This window comes from Pelecanus crispus, chromosome 9, assembly GCF_030463565.1.
Source record: "Pelecanus crispus isolate bPelCri1 chromosome 9, bPelCri1.pri, whole genome shotgun sequence".
In the NCBI taxonomy this organism is placed as follows: Eukaryota; Metazoa; Chordata; class Aves; order Pelecaniformes; family Pelecanidae; genus Pelecanus; species Pelecanus crispus.
The window spans coordinates 39,486,213-39,501,755 of NC_134651.1; the positions used below are offsets into that span (position 1 = coordinate 39,486,213).

A 15,543-nucleotide genomic window follows, 5' to 3' on the forward strand; every position below is an offset into this window, starting at 1 on the left:
CAAAAGAGTAAGTTAGTCAATTATTGTTACAAACAAGAGTTCCTGGAGATATGAGGAATTGGCTTGTAGGATGGCTCATTTGTTCCAGACAGCTTTGCATGCTCCCAGCCAAAACTGGAACAAGGCACCATACAGAAATTGCAACCAGATGACTTGTAAGAGGGGGTCTCAGAGAGGAGACAAACAGCTTTGACACAGAGATCCATAAAGGTCTGCCATGGAGCACTCTGGAAAGGAGGAACAGCATACGAAGACTTGGTTGATCCTGAGCTTCAGCAGCTGTAGAAATCAGCTCAACTACACTCAGATGTTGGTAGCCAAAATTTAGACATGCCATCAGTGAGGGAATCTTATAGTATTTAAACAAACACCATCTGCAATGCCAGTTTCAGGTCTGTGTATTTCCTCCCAAGTTTTGGGGATGCTTTTTATTGTTACTACCTCCTTCATTCTGAAAACTTTTTCTCACTAAATTAAGCAGCCTGATTAGATCTGCCCAGTATTTCAGGGGATGGACGTTCACTGTAAAGAAGAGAAAGCACAGCAGGCTGTCTATTAAAGGCTGAGTTGCTTTTGAATGTAAGGTATTATGTGCAAGATACCAAATCAGAAGGCTTCAACTGGTAGTTTTGTGCCAATTGCACTCCTTAGCGGTGCCACCCTCCCCCCTGTCTGGGAGAAGCCTGCAAAATTGAGCATTGTGATAGTCAATAGGTTCCCATTTAGTAGTGTTTTCCTAGTGGCTCTGAAAAGCAGGGCAAGAGCACTACTGTGCAGCAACAAGAGTCAATTTCTCCTCTTCAGTGGCTGGGCCTGTGGAGACAAGAGAAAAGCAGCAAGTGGTGCTGCTGCAGGCAAATGAGCCTATTTCTAAAGAAAACTAATACAGCTGATAATGTTAACACATACCTGTTAAAAGAATTGATCTGTTAACTGAACCAATATCTAGGTACCAAAACAAGACACACTGAAGCCATTTTAAACGCTTAAATCCCACCAAGTACTTAAACAAACCAAAAAAAATATGACCCAAAACTTAAGCCAATGAAGCAGGCCAGTGGTAGTTTCTCTTTATTCATTATGAGCAAATTCTTTTAGAACTTGATGAGGATGTTTGATTGTTAAGTCATAAAATTAAGACAAAGTCAACTATTAAGTAGAAGACAGATTCTATCCCAGACACAAAATTAATTTAGAACCCCAACATTGTTGCTAATGGCCTTTCACAACAGTTTGTGCTTATTCATCCAGCTATAAGCTTGGATGAAGAAAGTCTTCATGTTTACCTGGTGTACCTATGCATATGGGTGGCAAAACACCACTGGCACAACACTGTTGCTGACAGAAGAGGTTTTGCTGTAAGCCTTCTGAAATAACCCAGCTAAAAGCTGCTCATTTATAGCCTTTCCTAATAGCAGAGTGAACATATATACCTTCGTGGGTCCAGTTCATGGTCCTTAGATCCAGTCACTAATTCTGGATGAATTCGCACATGTTCCATCATTGGCTGGATGAGCAAGAAGAAGTATGTATTATCAGTACAGCATCTTTGGATTGCACTAAACTACACAAAGCTGATGAGCAACCTACTGATCCCAAGAGTTCAGAATTTACAGTTAACAGATAAAGCTAACACGCATTATCACAGCTTCAAGAGCTGATCTTGCTCCCAACTGAGATTTCAGTCCTCCAGAAGCCTGGTTTTATTCTGTTTCATTGAGCAGCCCTCAGTTAAAACAATGTAGTGTATTAAATTGGCAAATACCTGCCTTTATACAGCTATGAATTCCTTGCCTCAGATAATACAGAGACGAACAGCATTTTACCTTGACTACCTCTTCAAAGGTCTCCAAGTTTTCCTTCATACTGTAGTGAGAACGCAGAAAGGAGACAAAATTGCAAGGATACATTCCATAGAGACGATGAAAGAGAGCATAGACACTGGCATGAAGATGGACAAGATAAATCTCTGCCACGTGACCTGGAAAAAGTAGTTAGAATCTTTTTCATTACATTGGAGCAAAGAACAAAACTTCTAAGAATGCAAGCAAAGTACTTTAAATTTTGAAATGTTAACTGGAACGAGTCTTCTGAGATATGAATAGTCCCTAGTGAAACTGTGAAGTCTTCTGAGAGAATAGGCAACACTTACTCATCAGCTCACAGCAAACCCAAAAATTAAGATACGGACCATTAATTCCAACCAGTATCCTGTCATTCTCAAAGCACAGCATTTTTTATCCAAGTTAAAACCTGAAACCCCTCTAGATAGTGAGCCAGAGTTTTCAAGACAGACTGAATGATTAAAAAAGAAAACTAAGGTTTGCTTCACTTCAAAGGTAAAAACTAAAAGTTTGTACCCACAAAAAGCAATTGCAACAGACTTGCATCTTACTAGCCATCTTGTAAGTTCCAATCCTACTTGCAATGCAAAATGGCCCTCTAAATCGTATCTCTATGTGCTTAACGTAGCATTTGTTCATACAGCCATGAGACACATACAGATAACGCTAGTGTTAGGTATCAGACACCTTACAACAAATTCAACAAAACCAATTCATCAGAACCAATGCTATAACTGAGAAGACTAGTTTCACCAACACTTTCGTGACTATTGGTAGTTGCATGTTAAAAGAAACTCTTACATGTTGCTTCTTCCCCCTCCCCATCCATACCTGGAAATCTCAAATTCCCAAATATCTCTGTCAAACATTAACATTTTCCCTTCTCTATCCATTAAGATCAATCGCTGCTTTTCACTGTCATCGGGGTAGCATTTCGGTCCAGTGAAACTTCATGTAATAGCAGCACCACATGGAAGAATCTAAGAGACTTCCACGTTTTGAGCAAAGAAGCACTCCCTGATGCTAACTAGCAAAGAACAGAATAGCTTGTGGGCTTAATACATCATTTTCTGCATTTAAGTAATCTCAGACCATTAAGAGTCTCACAAAAGAACATGCTCACCAACTGCATATGAGTCACAAGGATACTACTAAACCATAACTGCATGCAACAAAGTTGAAATCTCACCTGGATTCTGCAAGCACCAGGCTGAGAGACGCCCAAAGATACCAAAGAAATCATGAAGGTACTGTTTGCCAGACTGAGGAATCATTGGCAACATGGTTATTAGCACTAGGACACCTGTGGTGAGTACTACTACATCTGTGTCAGTCTGCAAGAAGGGAAAAAACCTGCATTAGTCAGTTAAAAGAGTTGAACTTAATTTTTTCCAAGGATGAAGTGAACACTGAATCATCACCATGGAAAAAGTTCTCTACTTTGAAACAGTCTCTCTGAAACCTACCATAACTTAATGAACTAAGATTATTGTCTCTTTCATCCAGAACAACTCTAAGAAAAAAGATTTGGGATTCTTGTTCCTATTCTGCTGCTGATTTTCTGTATAAAGACTTGACTTAGTTAAAAAGGGAACATCACCACAGTTCCACAATTGAGTAGAAAAAAAATCACTGGTATGTGAAGCATCTTATGTACCGCCTGCCTTCTTTCACAGAGCTAAGCACACACGGCATTTGGAGCTTAAGAAACTGCAGATCTGATCAGGGTATTCAAGGATGTTGGCCCATTACCAATGCAAGGGTCAAAAGCTTTTCTGGTCAAAAGCACCAACCTGGTTGATGACTCTCGCAGCTAAATATTTCATAAAGCAGTAATTCAAACAATAACTAGGACCCCATGGCTTACACTGAGAGAAAGCAATGTGGCAGTAAAAATCTTTAGCTAGATGAAACAGTAATAGAGAATCAGATGTTAGGACAGGACACAGAAAACATTCAGACTCTTTCCTGGTGGGGTCCTCGCTTGCTTCCCCAGCTTAACGCGCATTTTCCTTGGTAGTTCCTCCGCTTTGTCAGGATAGGGGTGTAAACAGCACAGGCAAGCGTATGGCCAGATGCCACTGAGCTGGTCTTGGTATTTCCCAAGAACCTCTCGGGCTGATCGGGCATATTCAGTGTTAGGATTTTTTCTTCCTCTATGTAATCTACAGCCTCTATTCTCCCTCAGTCAGACATAACCTTTCACAGCACATTTCATGTCCAGCCCTATCCCTCTGTACACATCCCTAGGGCTTCCACGTTTCTGTTCTACTCCCAGCAGTTTTCTGACACGCTTCACTCCTCTCACAATCAGGTAAGACTCACAGTGAAAAGGACAACAGAACTCATCAGGCATGTCAGGAGTTCCAGTAACAGCACTCATAGCTTCTTCTTTGGCAGTTACAAATCTGTTGAGTTTTTGTTTTGAAGAGCACTGGCACTTGACTAGATCATGCATTTTATGGCTTAAATGACTAATATGAATTCTTCACTATCATATTAAATGATATTACTGACAATGCATTCTAGGTCTCAAAACACTTTCCATTCTTTATTCACTGTTACAATACTGCACAGTATGATAACATAAATTTGCAGACGGGAAAAAAACAAAGCATGGGGACACAGCTGCCTCCTTGAAATCCAGCACGTCTGTAGCTAAGAAGGGAAAGTCTGTTAATTCCAAGGTAATTTCATCATGGAATAGTCTATCGCATGCCCCATCTACACTGCAAGTAGAGTATATTACCTTACATGCACAAATTTCAGAAGGCACTAATGGGAAGTTATTGTATTTCTCAATAAGTTCACATTCAAGATATCCATCAACTTCACCAATCGCCCTCTGTCTTTAACTTATTTTTAGAAAAGTTTTAGTAAACTTTGCTAACTCAAAGTTATACAGGGACAGTGGCTTTTAGAAACAAGATTGGCAGTAATAACAGGATCAGCACAGAGTATTTAGTTGATACAATTCCACTGTGGCTCAGTATTTTAATCAACATTTTATCTCTTCTCACAGCTTAACTAAATGGCATCAAAACAGAAAAGAAATGCCTTGCATTACAAGTACGTATGTTTACATCAGGTGTACAAGTGTTTCATGGACAACACTAAGCAGTTCTTACCTTGAGACATTTCAGCAATGAAAGTAGGAGAGGTGCTTGAGAAAGCTTATGTTTCCAAGATGGTTGTCGTCTTATCACGTGTCCCAGCAGAGAGAGGGTGGGTAAACGGGTAGCAGCTTTGCCCATATATTCATTAATTTTGTCCAGTAGATGCTGATAGAAGATTTGGGAGAGAGCGGTAGAAAAAGGAAAGGTGTTTGTATTTAACTGGTATATATTCTTTTTCACCAATCTCTATTCAGCAGTTTGCCATTGCCAATTATGGAAACTATGGGCATTTTACAAATATAGAGGATCCAAGAGCAAATAAAACCCAGCAATAAATTTAAGTCTGCTGGTAGCAAAATGCAAACTATTCAGTCCAGAAGCAGTCACTGCACTTCAAAATGTTTATCATAAATAAATAATAAAAAAATTCTGGTCAGCAGAAGTAAAACTATCTGTAGTGCCATCCTCTCAACCTATTTAAAATGCCTTACTTGCTCTCAAAAATATCCAATTCGTTTTAGGCTAACACATCCAGCATTGAACAAGCAGCAGTAGCATTGCAAAGAAACAACATTAGCCCTCAGAAAACTTTAATTTATAGAGATTCTTTGCTTAATTGGGGCAGTTTAAGCAACCCAAGAAATGGAGACCTTTGAAGGTTTTTTTTTTTTTTAAAACTTAACTACTCTTACTACAGAGATACTACATCTCTACAATGTAATTCTATACGAGAATGGAAAACACAGTTCTAACAGATGCTATTTAAAGGTTGCTTCAATACCAGGCTAAAATCTGCCATGCTTAATAACAAGATTTTTTTTTTTTTTTTTTTTTTTTTTTTACCTTGTCATGAGGCTCTTGCAGTGTGGACAGTATATGCAGTGCCTGCTGAGAATTAGTTTCCAAGTAATAGTCCACCAGGTTGTTCACAAGCATAGGTCCACGGTCTATCAGTTTGTTTACAGCAAGGAAAAGAAAAAACCATACATTCTCAATACACTAAAAATGAAGCATTTGTTACAGGGACATTGTACAACTCTTTAACAACTATTACACAATTTATAACATAAACCAGCACTTAGTGTTTGCCAGATCTTTAGGAAAATGAGACCTCTCAACTATATTTTCTAGTTCCTAACCATTCAAGCAATTGCAGTCAGCTCAGGAAAAGTAACTAGTTTTTTTTTAATAACTAACAATTACTGTCTAACCTTAAAAACCTAGAGGTAGCTGAACTGCAAGAGTATTTTACGCAGTACAGGTAAAGAGTTCAGGACTAACTTTACATTCTCTCCCTTCAGCAGATAAAGGAGAGCAAGTTCAGGGACAAGGACACTGCCAGTGCTCACATGCTCTGAAAAGGCTCTGTCAACATAAGGGATGCCTTAACAGCAGCAATCATTTTTTCAAGGAAGGCTGGGTCTGTTGTTTTGTTTAGGGTTGGGGTTTTTTGTTGTTTATTTTTCGAATGAACAAAATCCTGCTAGTTCCCATAACGTGGATGACACCTAATTCTTTCTAGATACACTTGCAAAGAAAGTTCCATCAGCTCACAACTTGAGGTTATGCCCCGGGAAAAGCTAGTCATTTTATAATAGCATTTGAACAATTATATAACAGACCTTCCAAGAGGCATGCCATTAAGCAAAGTGGACTGAAGAGAAGCCTCAACCCTTGAAGCAATTTCAAACCCAAATATCAAGAGTTTCTTTCAAGTTGCATTTGCAAAGACTGTGTTTGACAGAAAAAAATAAAACATTATTCTACCTTTATTGGTGTAAAAGCAAAACCCTTCCTCCAATTACATATAAGGATACATACCACAAATGAGATTATCTTTGAACACAGTTGTTATATCTTCCAGGACACCCAGAACTGGAGAATCCAGCATTGAGAGGAGCTCACCAACATTTCCTTGCTGTGCCATGATGCACGTACTAACATGAATGTGGAGGTTAAAATTTCAGGACGTTCCTCATTGGTGCCTCTCTACCAGACTAGGAGAGAAGAGAGAGCAGATGAATGAGCTTTCTTTTTTCCCTTTCCTTCTGACATCTCTCATCACTTCCCTATTTCTTTTCTGCCGTATTGCCCATTTAACAGTTTTACACTGAAAGGATTGATAGAGTTTACACACCTGCAATTAAAGCTGTAAGAGTTTACAAAGAAGCCAATGAGTCACGAGCAGGGTTTTCTTCATCTTTTTTAAAAAGGCATTAATCTGTTTTGTGGAAGACCTCGGCTAGCATATATAGACCATCAGAGCGTTCTATTACCATCTTTTTTTTAAATTTGCTCTCCAGGTAAGTCAACTAAGACTAAAGTTTTGAATAAAATGCAAATACATCCCTGGAATCATTCCATTCTCGCTTTCTTACAGCAATTCCTCCTCAACCAACCTTTCAAGTCCTTTGCTTAGTGGTCTACAGTCTGCAGAAAATATGCATCTCAAGATCCTTCTCCACTCCTGTGGCTAGATTAGAAATTCACTGCCCTCGGCTTTGCATTATTGCATACTAATAGATTTGTGCTTTAATACTTGCAACGTGGCCAAGTTGCAGCTGTTAGGAAACTCAGTTAGGGTTACTACAGCTGCTGTTCCTTGGTCACCCTGTGCATACTAAATCACAAGCTTAGCAGCACAACATACCTTGTTTTCACATGTATAATTTGTGAATTATATATTAAAAACTCTGCAGTGCAAAAACTGTATAGATTATTAAATGCAACAATGTGCAGATAACGTGACTGGTCAGCTTCACAGTACTAAGTAGGAGTAAATCTAAGTCATTTCAGGCTTTTAAGATGGCTTCCTCCCATGTACCAGCAAGGGAGGCATTCCGGCATCACATCTATCTATCCATCACAAAATGAATCAAGTTTTTTCTTCATCCATAAGAATCCTATGCTGAACCTTTCCCAGTGGCAGAAAGAATCTGGCTTCACATCACACCTAATTTTATTAGCAAGGGTTTCTTCTTTCCTCCTACTTCCAGCTAGCATGCATTGTTCATTTTCTCCATGGAAGGCAAGACTGACACATACCAAGTTGACACACAAGATTTTTTTTTTTTTTTTTTTTTTACTGCAATTGTATATACAGCACCTGTTCTGTGGACGAGTTGAGCTTCTGTCTGCAATGCTGTCAGCCACACACCTTTCATGATCACTAATAAAGAAAAAGCATGAAGAGGTTAACAAAAGGCACAATTTATTTCTTCCTTATCAAACCTTGTATATTCAGACCAGCATTAAGTTCTTTACTAAGCATAGCCGAGCTATGTATCTCCTGTGTGAGGAAAGTCAGCCCTTAGTTTGAAAAACACCAAAAGGTGTTGCACAGTTGCCCTTTCCAGAATTGTCCACAGGTTAAGCTGTGTAATTGCCTCTAACTAGGTGGCTTTCACAAGACTGTAGTTTTGTACTGTGAACCTTCAAAAGCTGCTAAAGAGTTTTATTTATGGTAGGTAAAATCTTACAAAGAAGTCTTCTGTTATCCTACCAAATTCTGAACATAGAATAATTACTGTAATTGTTTAAGTCTTTAGATTCTAGTCAAAACATTGTTAGACATTAGCCAAGGATCAGTGCTCTATTTGAAATTATAATTCTGTAATTATTTATATACATATCACTTCCTTGAAAACTTATGTTTAACAATATTACCGGACAGCAGGAGTTAACCTGTCTACCAGTAAACTTTGTCATTTGCAATGTATCACTCTGTACTTGCAGAACTGCCCAAGGTCACTTTTACTAGGGCCACAAGACATCAGCTAACTTAATCTGGCACTGATTGCAAATTCAAAGGTGATAATATGGCACCACACTCACAACAAGCATTTCATTAGCAACAAACTTGCTTGAAGTGTTCTTGTAATCACAGTTCCAGAACACAAAAAAACCCCACCCTCAGTTTTCAATTATCATAGCTGCATAGCTGAACAGTCCAAATAAAATTTCAGTTCATCTACAAGCAGCTAGCAGAGTCTGCTAATTGAAGTGTTTCAGATCTAAATGCTATTTTTTTTCACGTCCCATGCTGGCAAGATCTTAAAAAGTGCAGACTTAAAACTGGCTGGTAGCGTAAACAAGACTTTCAATTAAAGATAATAAAATAGCAACTTGGGGTGGGGGAAAAGACTAGCTTTTTACTCATACAGAATGGATATCTGCTTTCCAAAAAGATTAGGGCTGGGATTTGTTGTAGTTTGGCATTCTGGTTTGGTTTCTTTCTTTTTTTTTTTTTTTTTTTAAAACTCTACAGTGTGCAGACTTCCAGGCTTCATCTTCTTCCTCAAAGAGCTTGCTGCTTAGAAGGCAAGCAATGTTCAAAGAGTAACACCATCCTTTCAGAAAGTTTAAAGCCACTCATCCATGCAACCTAAGGAGTCAACCTTTCACTTTGTTACTCATTTTCAGGAGTCAACTATATTTTTAGTTTCTAGTAACTGCTGTAATATTTAATTTACTAAATTACAGTTATACTGAGATACCCAGAATGCATGCAGAACTATATATGGGGAAATAGTTTACTACAAGTAATCTATTCCTTTATTTCTGAGAACACTATCTTTGAGACCGTAAAGGGCTTCCTAACATAGGTGCCTCGATTTCTATCAGTATACAGTCTCTGCTATGGTTAAGCAATAGATACACCAGCCTCCCAAGTAACATGAATTAGTTGTTTTAAAGTCGTGTTAACAAGAGATGAATGACCACACCCCCAAACCAGCTGCAAGCAAAACCTGTTTTGAGAATTAAAGCAGCATAAATGCTAGTCTCTGCTTTTTTACCCCATAAAGACCTTGTCAACTTTTTTTCTGTGATTCCCCGCCCTGCACCAGAGTGACAAGAATGCTTTTATTTCTTATTTTCCTCTAGTAACACATTATGCTTGGACCAGATCTTCATCACACCGGTAAAAACCTCAACAGCAGGTTTCACTAATTCTGATACTGCCAGAGGGAAAAAACTAGAGCATGGTGAAATCAAGAACCATGCATGTTTTTGGAAGTCAGCTTCAACAATACACATGCAGACAGACGGGAAAAACACCGGTTTAAGTGTTCAGTAGGTAAGAGGATTTCAAACTTTGTGCTATTGGCCTGATGGCACACAAAAACTACAATCAGATAAAAGCAAGGCTGATAATGCAAGCTTAGTTGCCGGTAACTGTACATGTAGGTAACTAACAAGTTCCCAAGCTCCCTAAACTAATTAAAACAGATGGCTCAAGTGACCTTGTGCCAATAAATCCAGCATAGTTTAAATGAACTTGTCAATCAGTAGATCATGCACTGAAGTACTTTATGAAAAGTGGGGCAATCTCCACTCTAAAAGCCAGTATTCAAAATATTAATGAAAGTATTCTAAACCACATCTAAAACTGGGTCAATATTACAAATAGGTACTTCACTAGGTGGAAAGTTTATCTGCTGAAGTTATATAAACACCAGTATAATGTTGTCACCCTGCTATACACAGTGTCACAATTTTACAAAAGCAAATCACAGCTTTCTTGATGCAGGATCTCTTGTAAAGTCATTCGTGAGGAACAGACTTGAAATCCTAAGTAAGACTAAGGCCAAGATCCTCTAATCATACTGGGTCCGTGATGCTCAACACAAATGAACAAACCAGGAGATTCCAGCTACAGTCTTAAAACACATCACACTTTTTTAAAGCAAAGACAGCTGAAGATCTAGTTTACAGGCAACAGGCTTTTAACTTCAATCAGAAAACAGTTGTAGTAGATGAAGTACAGGTCCCAGGGGCCATCGTATCAGTGTGATTTATGACCAGTCCTACCAGTAGTTTGTGATGTGATTTTCAAATCTTGTAGATAAGGAACTCTGGACAGGCCAGATTAAGGAACTTCCACTACCTTGTAAAACAGTGAGATCATCTGTGGAATGCCACAGTATTTTGTATCTGGGATTGATACAACACTTGTGGTGAACAGGATCTCCCTTAAAGTTTTACAGTATTGTATCACAACCATGTCTTTCTTCTCAAATACAGAGTATACAAGATGAGCCTCTTCAATGCTTTCATCCCCAGCTACTGCAATCATACCCCTATTAGAATTTCCACATCTCTTCAGCCATACTTGGAACTAACAGGATTAAAATGAAGTCAGTTAACTTCTCCATATGGTTTGAGTCACTGATTCTTCACTAACTTTTAAAATTAGTTTTATATAAAAGATCTAAGGCACAAGGTAGTAAAGAGTGAAAAAAGTCTGTTTAAACACCTTTTAAAATGCAAAATTTTAATCTCACTGGAAGACATAAACACCAATAGCAAACTTTGTATTCTTATATTCAAGAGCTTTCAGAAAGACAGATTTTAATAAAAAGTATTAATTTTAAGTACCAACACAACTTTGGAGCCAGCTTACAGGGAAAAAAGGAGAAGCCAACAAGCCAAGAACCAATTTGTTTTAAAAAAATTTTTCAGTAGCTAATTTAACCACAACACAACACTGTTAAGCTACAAACTCAAGACAAAGGAAAAGACTGTGAAAATATTCATTGGAAAAGGCTCAATAGAGAAAGAGATAGCAGAGTATTTCAAAAGATTATGACTTCTATAAGTATTTCTGTCAAGAGAAGATGTTCTTCTGTTCAGTGTATTTTTATCTCAAGCCAAATGAAAAAGCAGCTGGTAGTGCCAGTTATGCTTCTCTGAGGGGTGGGGAGGAGGGGGACACACTCAACATACACACACACTCCTCCCAGAACGTCCTCAGCATTTGCTGTAACAACGCAGAAATTCAGACACCACCAGCACTTATTCTGAGGGGTGGGGGCATCGGCATCAGCATTTCACCCTTCTTCATTAATCATAAGTTAAATATGGGGCATGCCAGTAAATGGTTATTACCCCCCACCACCCCAAGAGAAAATGGGGATTTCAACAACGTTAAGACCACTGCTGGCAGCAACGAAGTGAAGCCAGACCTCAAGACTTCACTTTTGCATCTGATTTCTACTGCAGGTAAAGTATGGTCCTCAGGTACTGCTTTGGCAGAGGCCATGAATGAGGACAGAAGTATTTTACAGCAATCATTGCTTTCAAAGAAAAATTCAGATTTGCAACAAAGCAGCCCTTCTCACTCAAATCTTTGAAATGTTTGTCATGAAAGGATAAGCCTCATTCCCTCCCATCCAATATACAAAAATCCAAGCGTGTTCTTTATTTCCTAACAATACTCAATTTTATATTTTCTTCACAGGTAAACTAAACACTACCATTATAGAAGTGACATAAGTAATGAATGAAAAGTGACAGTATGGAGAAAAACCACTGTTGGCAATAAGAAAGTAAGCAGCTGATCATTCCCTTTTTCGCCACCCAGAAATAATAACTCTAAACACTTTAAACCTCAGTTCAAACTCATCATTATAATTAGCAGTACAATTAATTTAATTTCTTTATTCATTTTAAAAGAATGAAGGTGTCTGGTTTCTTCTAGTTCATATTTTTCCAGTTATTTTAAGATCTGATACGAGACCCCATTCCTAAACTTGACAATTATTTATAGTTTTAACTTGATATTATATACATTCGCCTGTACTTTGTTACAGGTGCTTAACTGATACAGGAACATCACAAAAACCCAGTAACCCCAAACAAAGAGAGAGATTCATATTCAGCAATTTTTAAGATTCTTTTGAAACTATGCTGTGCTAATACATTATGCTAATTGCTACCCATCAAATTTCTTTCAGAGGGAAAATTGTTTAAAAGCAATGCATGTTGAAAAAAGCCCAAACATGGTAGGGCTGACACTTAACCCTCTGGCAGAAGACACGCTAACAAGCCGGTTACTAACCTGAAAGGGAATTATTTCAATTCCTTACACACGACTGCATACATTAATAGCAAATAAATAAATAAGAACAAGCATTGTTTTTCTATGCCAATTTAATTAACAGTACCCCAGGAAAATAAGTTCAACTAAGGAATCTTTCTAAAACTACAAACAGGTAAACAGAGAGCTCTAGGCTTTGCAGTAACACAAGGAACAAGACTCCTAAATCTCTGCAGCAGTTTTTTGGCCACCAAGAGAAACCTTTAAACGTATTCCAAGAGTTACACTGCAATTCAGTAAATCTTGAAACCACTGCAAACTACCTAGTGTACTCAGTCGAGGCATTTTAACTACTCCAAGCATTAAAGTAGGCATTACAAAGAACAATACCAAGTGATGTGTAACTTTTTAATTAAAACCAAAAAAGAGTAATACCCAGGAAAGTGAGAGCAGTTCACCACTGCAGGAAGTTTCCTCTGTATCTTAATGTGCTACCCAAATAAATGCTTATGCTAACAAAGAAAGTATTACTTGTCTTTATTATGTTCATTAAACTACATAAAAGTATAGCAGCTACCTACCAGACCAAGATCCTAAGCTGTAATATTCTTTCAAAAAATATACACCTGTCTGCAACATGCCATAAAATCTGGTACCCCTCCCCTGCCTCCACCGTTAAAAAGTGCTTTGATTATTTGATGTATTACAGACGGTATCTTTTCCAAAGACAGAGATATCTATGTTTGTGCATGCGTGTGTGCGCGCATGTGTTATAGGCTGGTCGGTTCTTACAGAGGCTGACTTTGGCAATCACATCACCAGCTCACAGAAGGTTGCAAGAATTTCAGGGATCAGTACAAGTCAACATCCCAGCAGTCCAGCTCTAAATAGGGCCAGCATTCATTTTAAACTACAAATAGTTACTAAAGTCAAATGTTTGTTCAGACACCAAAACGTCTGCAATTGGACAGTATAGCTCACGTGGGAACCCTTTAGCAATGCTACTTTCTATTAGTCACCATAAAAGTAAATTCTCAAGTAACAAGAGTTAAGGAGCCAGGATTAAACACAGCCAAAGATAAAATCATTTTAATTAAAGCTTATCTCATGACACATTAGATATTCTGACTGTATTTTCATCTGAGTAAGCCCATGCAACTCTGCATAAAGGCAATTTAGTACTGGGTTGACTAGGCTGTTAAAAAACTAAAAAAACCCAGAACAAATGAACAAAGAAAAACAAACTAAAAAGGTGTTTACCGAGTAAAGGATTTTAAGCCCATGATTTTATTTTATGCTTAAGCATGGCATAGCTGTTTCTGAGAAGCAGAGTACCTGATTGCTGCTTAGCAAAGCAAAGTCAACTGCAGACAGAAGTATGTAGTCCCAGTGCTTGCACTAATTATTAAAACTTCCCGAGTTCCCAAAGATTCAGTTTCTAGTTGTTCATACATGTAAACTGAAGAGGAATTTTTCCACCTAATGGGATCACTTCAGTAGTGCTTCGAATATGATGAATTTCTAACAACTTGCCACAGAAGTTAATGTCGGGAAACTACAGGATCAGGCCAGACAAAGAATGAAAACCTTCTGTATTAGCATCCACTGGAAGGTTCTCTGGAAACAGCAGTTCTGGAAACAGTTCTGCACACAAAACCCGATCCCGGTTTCTGTGTCATTTCTATGGGTTTTGAATCATAAACTCCTTTAAGGCACGTTCTTTCTTTCACTCATTGCCTTGTAAAAGACTCATTAAAAAAACCAACAACCAACGAGGAGAGAAGCACTGACTAAACCGATAAAACAATGATAGAGGCTGCATCCGTAGCAAACAAAGGGTGAAAACTTCAGAACTGCAGTCTTCCAAGTTCTTTGTGACAACAGGAAGCACAATGTTTTCTTGTAGAAGTAAACAACATCCTGACTTCACGTTACCTACCCACGAGCAAGGAAGTAAGAAAAGCCTTCCCCACCAAGGGGACAGACTTTTAACAACTGCTTTAATGCTTAACCCCGGACGAGGGAACCTCCTCAGCGAGCGACTGAGGCAGGGGAAGTCTGGAAATCGCTACTCAGCATTTGAAACGGAGCTGCTGAACCTTTTTCGACAAACCTCGCAAAATTAGAGAGGCGCGTTGGCTAGCGGGGGGGGGGGGGCAGCACCCCCGGGCAGCCCCGCCGCGGGGGGGGACGACGACGGGGCAGCGAGCAAGTTTGGCTGGGGGAACACTGCCACCGCCCCCGCCCCCCCCCCCGCCGCCAAGCTTTACCCTCGCCTTCCCCATCCCCCCGGCCCCTTCCCTTTCTCCTGCCGCCTCCTCCCCGAGCCCCTTCTCCCTGCCTCCCCCCCTCTCTGTTCTCTGCCTCCTTCTCTCCGTCCCCCCCGTCTGCCTCCGCTCTCGCCCCGCTGGGGGAGGAAGGAGGAGGCCCATCGCACTCACCTCTCCTTCTCCTCCCCTCAGCTGTTTACCACTCAGGGCTCCTCTAGCCCACAGGGCGCCGCCATCTTGGCCCTGCCTCCCCCTCCCCCTACCATTCACAGGGCGCTTCTCCCCTCGAATCCCTCCGCCGCGAAAACTAGTCCCCCCTCTCCGCCTCCCTCCCCCCACCGCCCGCCGCCGCGCCGCTCCCTCACCGCCCCGCTCGTCTCGTCCCCCCTCAAAGGCCTTTCTCCCCGTGGGGGAGGAGGGCAGGGCTGACGGCCGCCGCGCCCACCCGCTCTCCGGCGGCGGAGGTATCTCGGCGCGGGAGCGATGCGACCGCG

At 39.8% G+C, this 15,543-nt stretch overlaps 1 protein-coding gene across 6 annotated transcripts in view; it reads right to left on the minus strand.

The window, feature by feature from the left end:
• The window catches only part of TSC1 (TSC complex subunit 1), a 28,892-nt gene extending 13,395 nt beyond the window's left edge, over positions 1 to 15,497 (minus strand). For 3 of the 6 annotated variants that reach the window (XM_075717059.1, XM_075717058.1, XM_075717055.1), the window contains exons 1-8: positions 15,415 to 15,497; positions 8,067 to 8,129; positions 6,782 to 6,957; positions 5,804 to 5,907; positions 4,973 to 5,125; positions 3,034 to 3,178; positions 1,827 to 1,981; positions 1,434 to 1,507 (exon numbers count right to left, since the gene is read on the minus strand). In XM_075717059.1, coding sequence (XP_075573174.1) covers positions 1,434 to 1,507; positions 1,827 to 1,981; positions 3,034 to 3,178; positions 4,973 to 5,125; positions 5,804 to 5,907; positions 6,782 to 6,887 — 737 coding nt within the window. In that variant the 5' untranslated portion in view covers positions 6,888 to 6,957; positions 8,067 to 8,129; positions 15,415 to 15,497. Of the gene's footprint in view, positions 1 to 1,433; positions 1,508 to 1,826; positions 1,982 to 3,033; positions 3,179 to 4,972; positions 5,126 to 5,803; positions 5,908 to 6,582; positions 6,692 to 6,781; positions 6,958 to 8,066; positions 8,130 to 15,220; positions 15,289 to 15,414 lie in introns of those variants that run through there. The other 3 variants (XM_075717056.1, XM_075717060.1, XM_075717061.1) reach the window with 3 other exon arrangements.
• Positions 15,498 to 15,543: the final 46 nt, after the last annotated feature.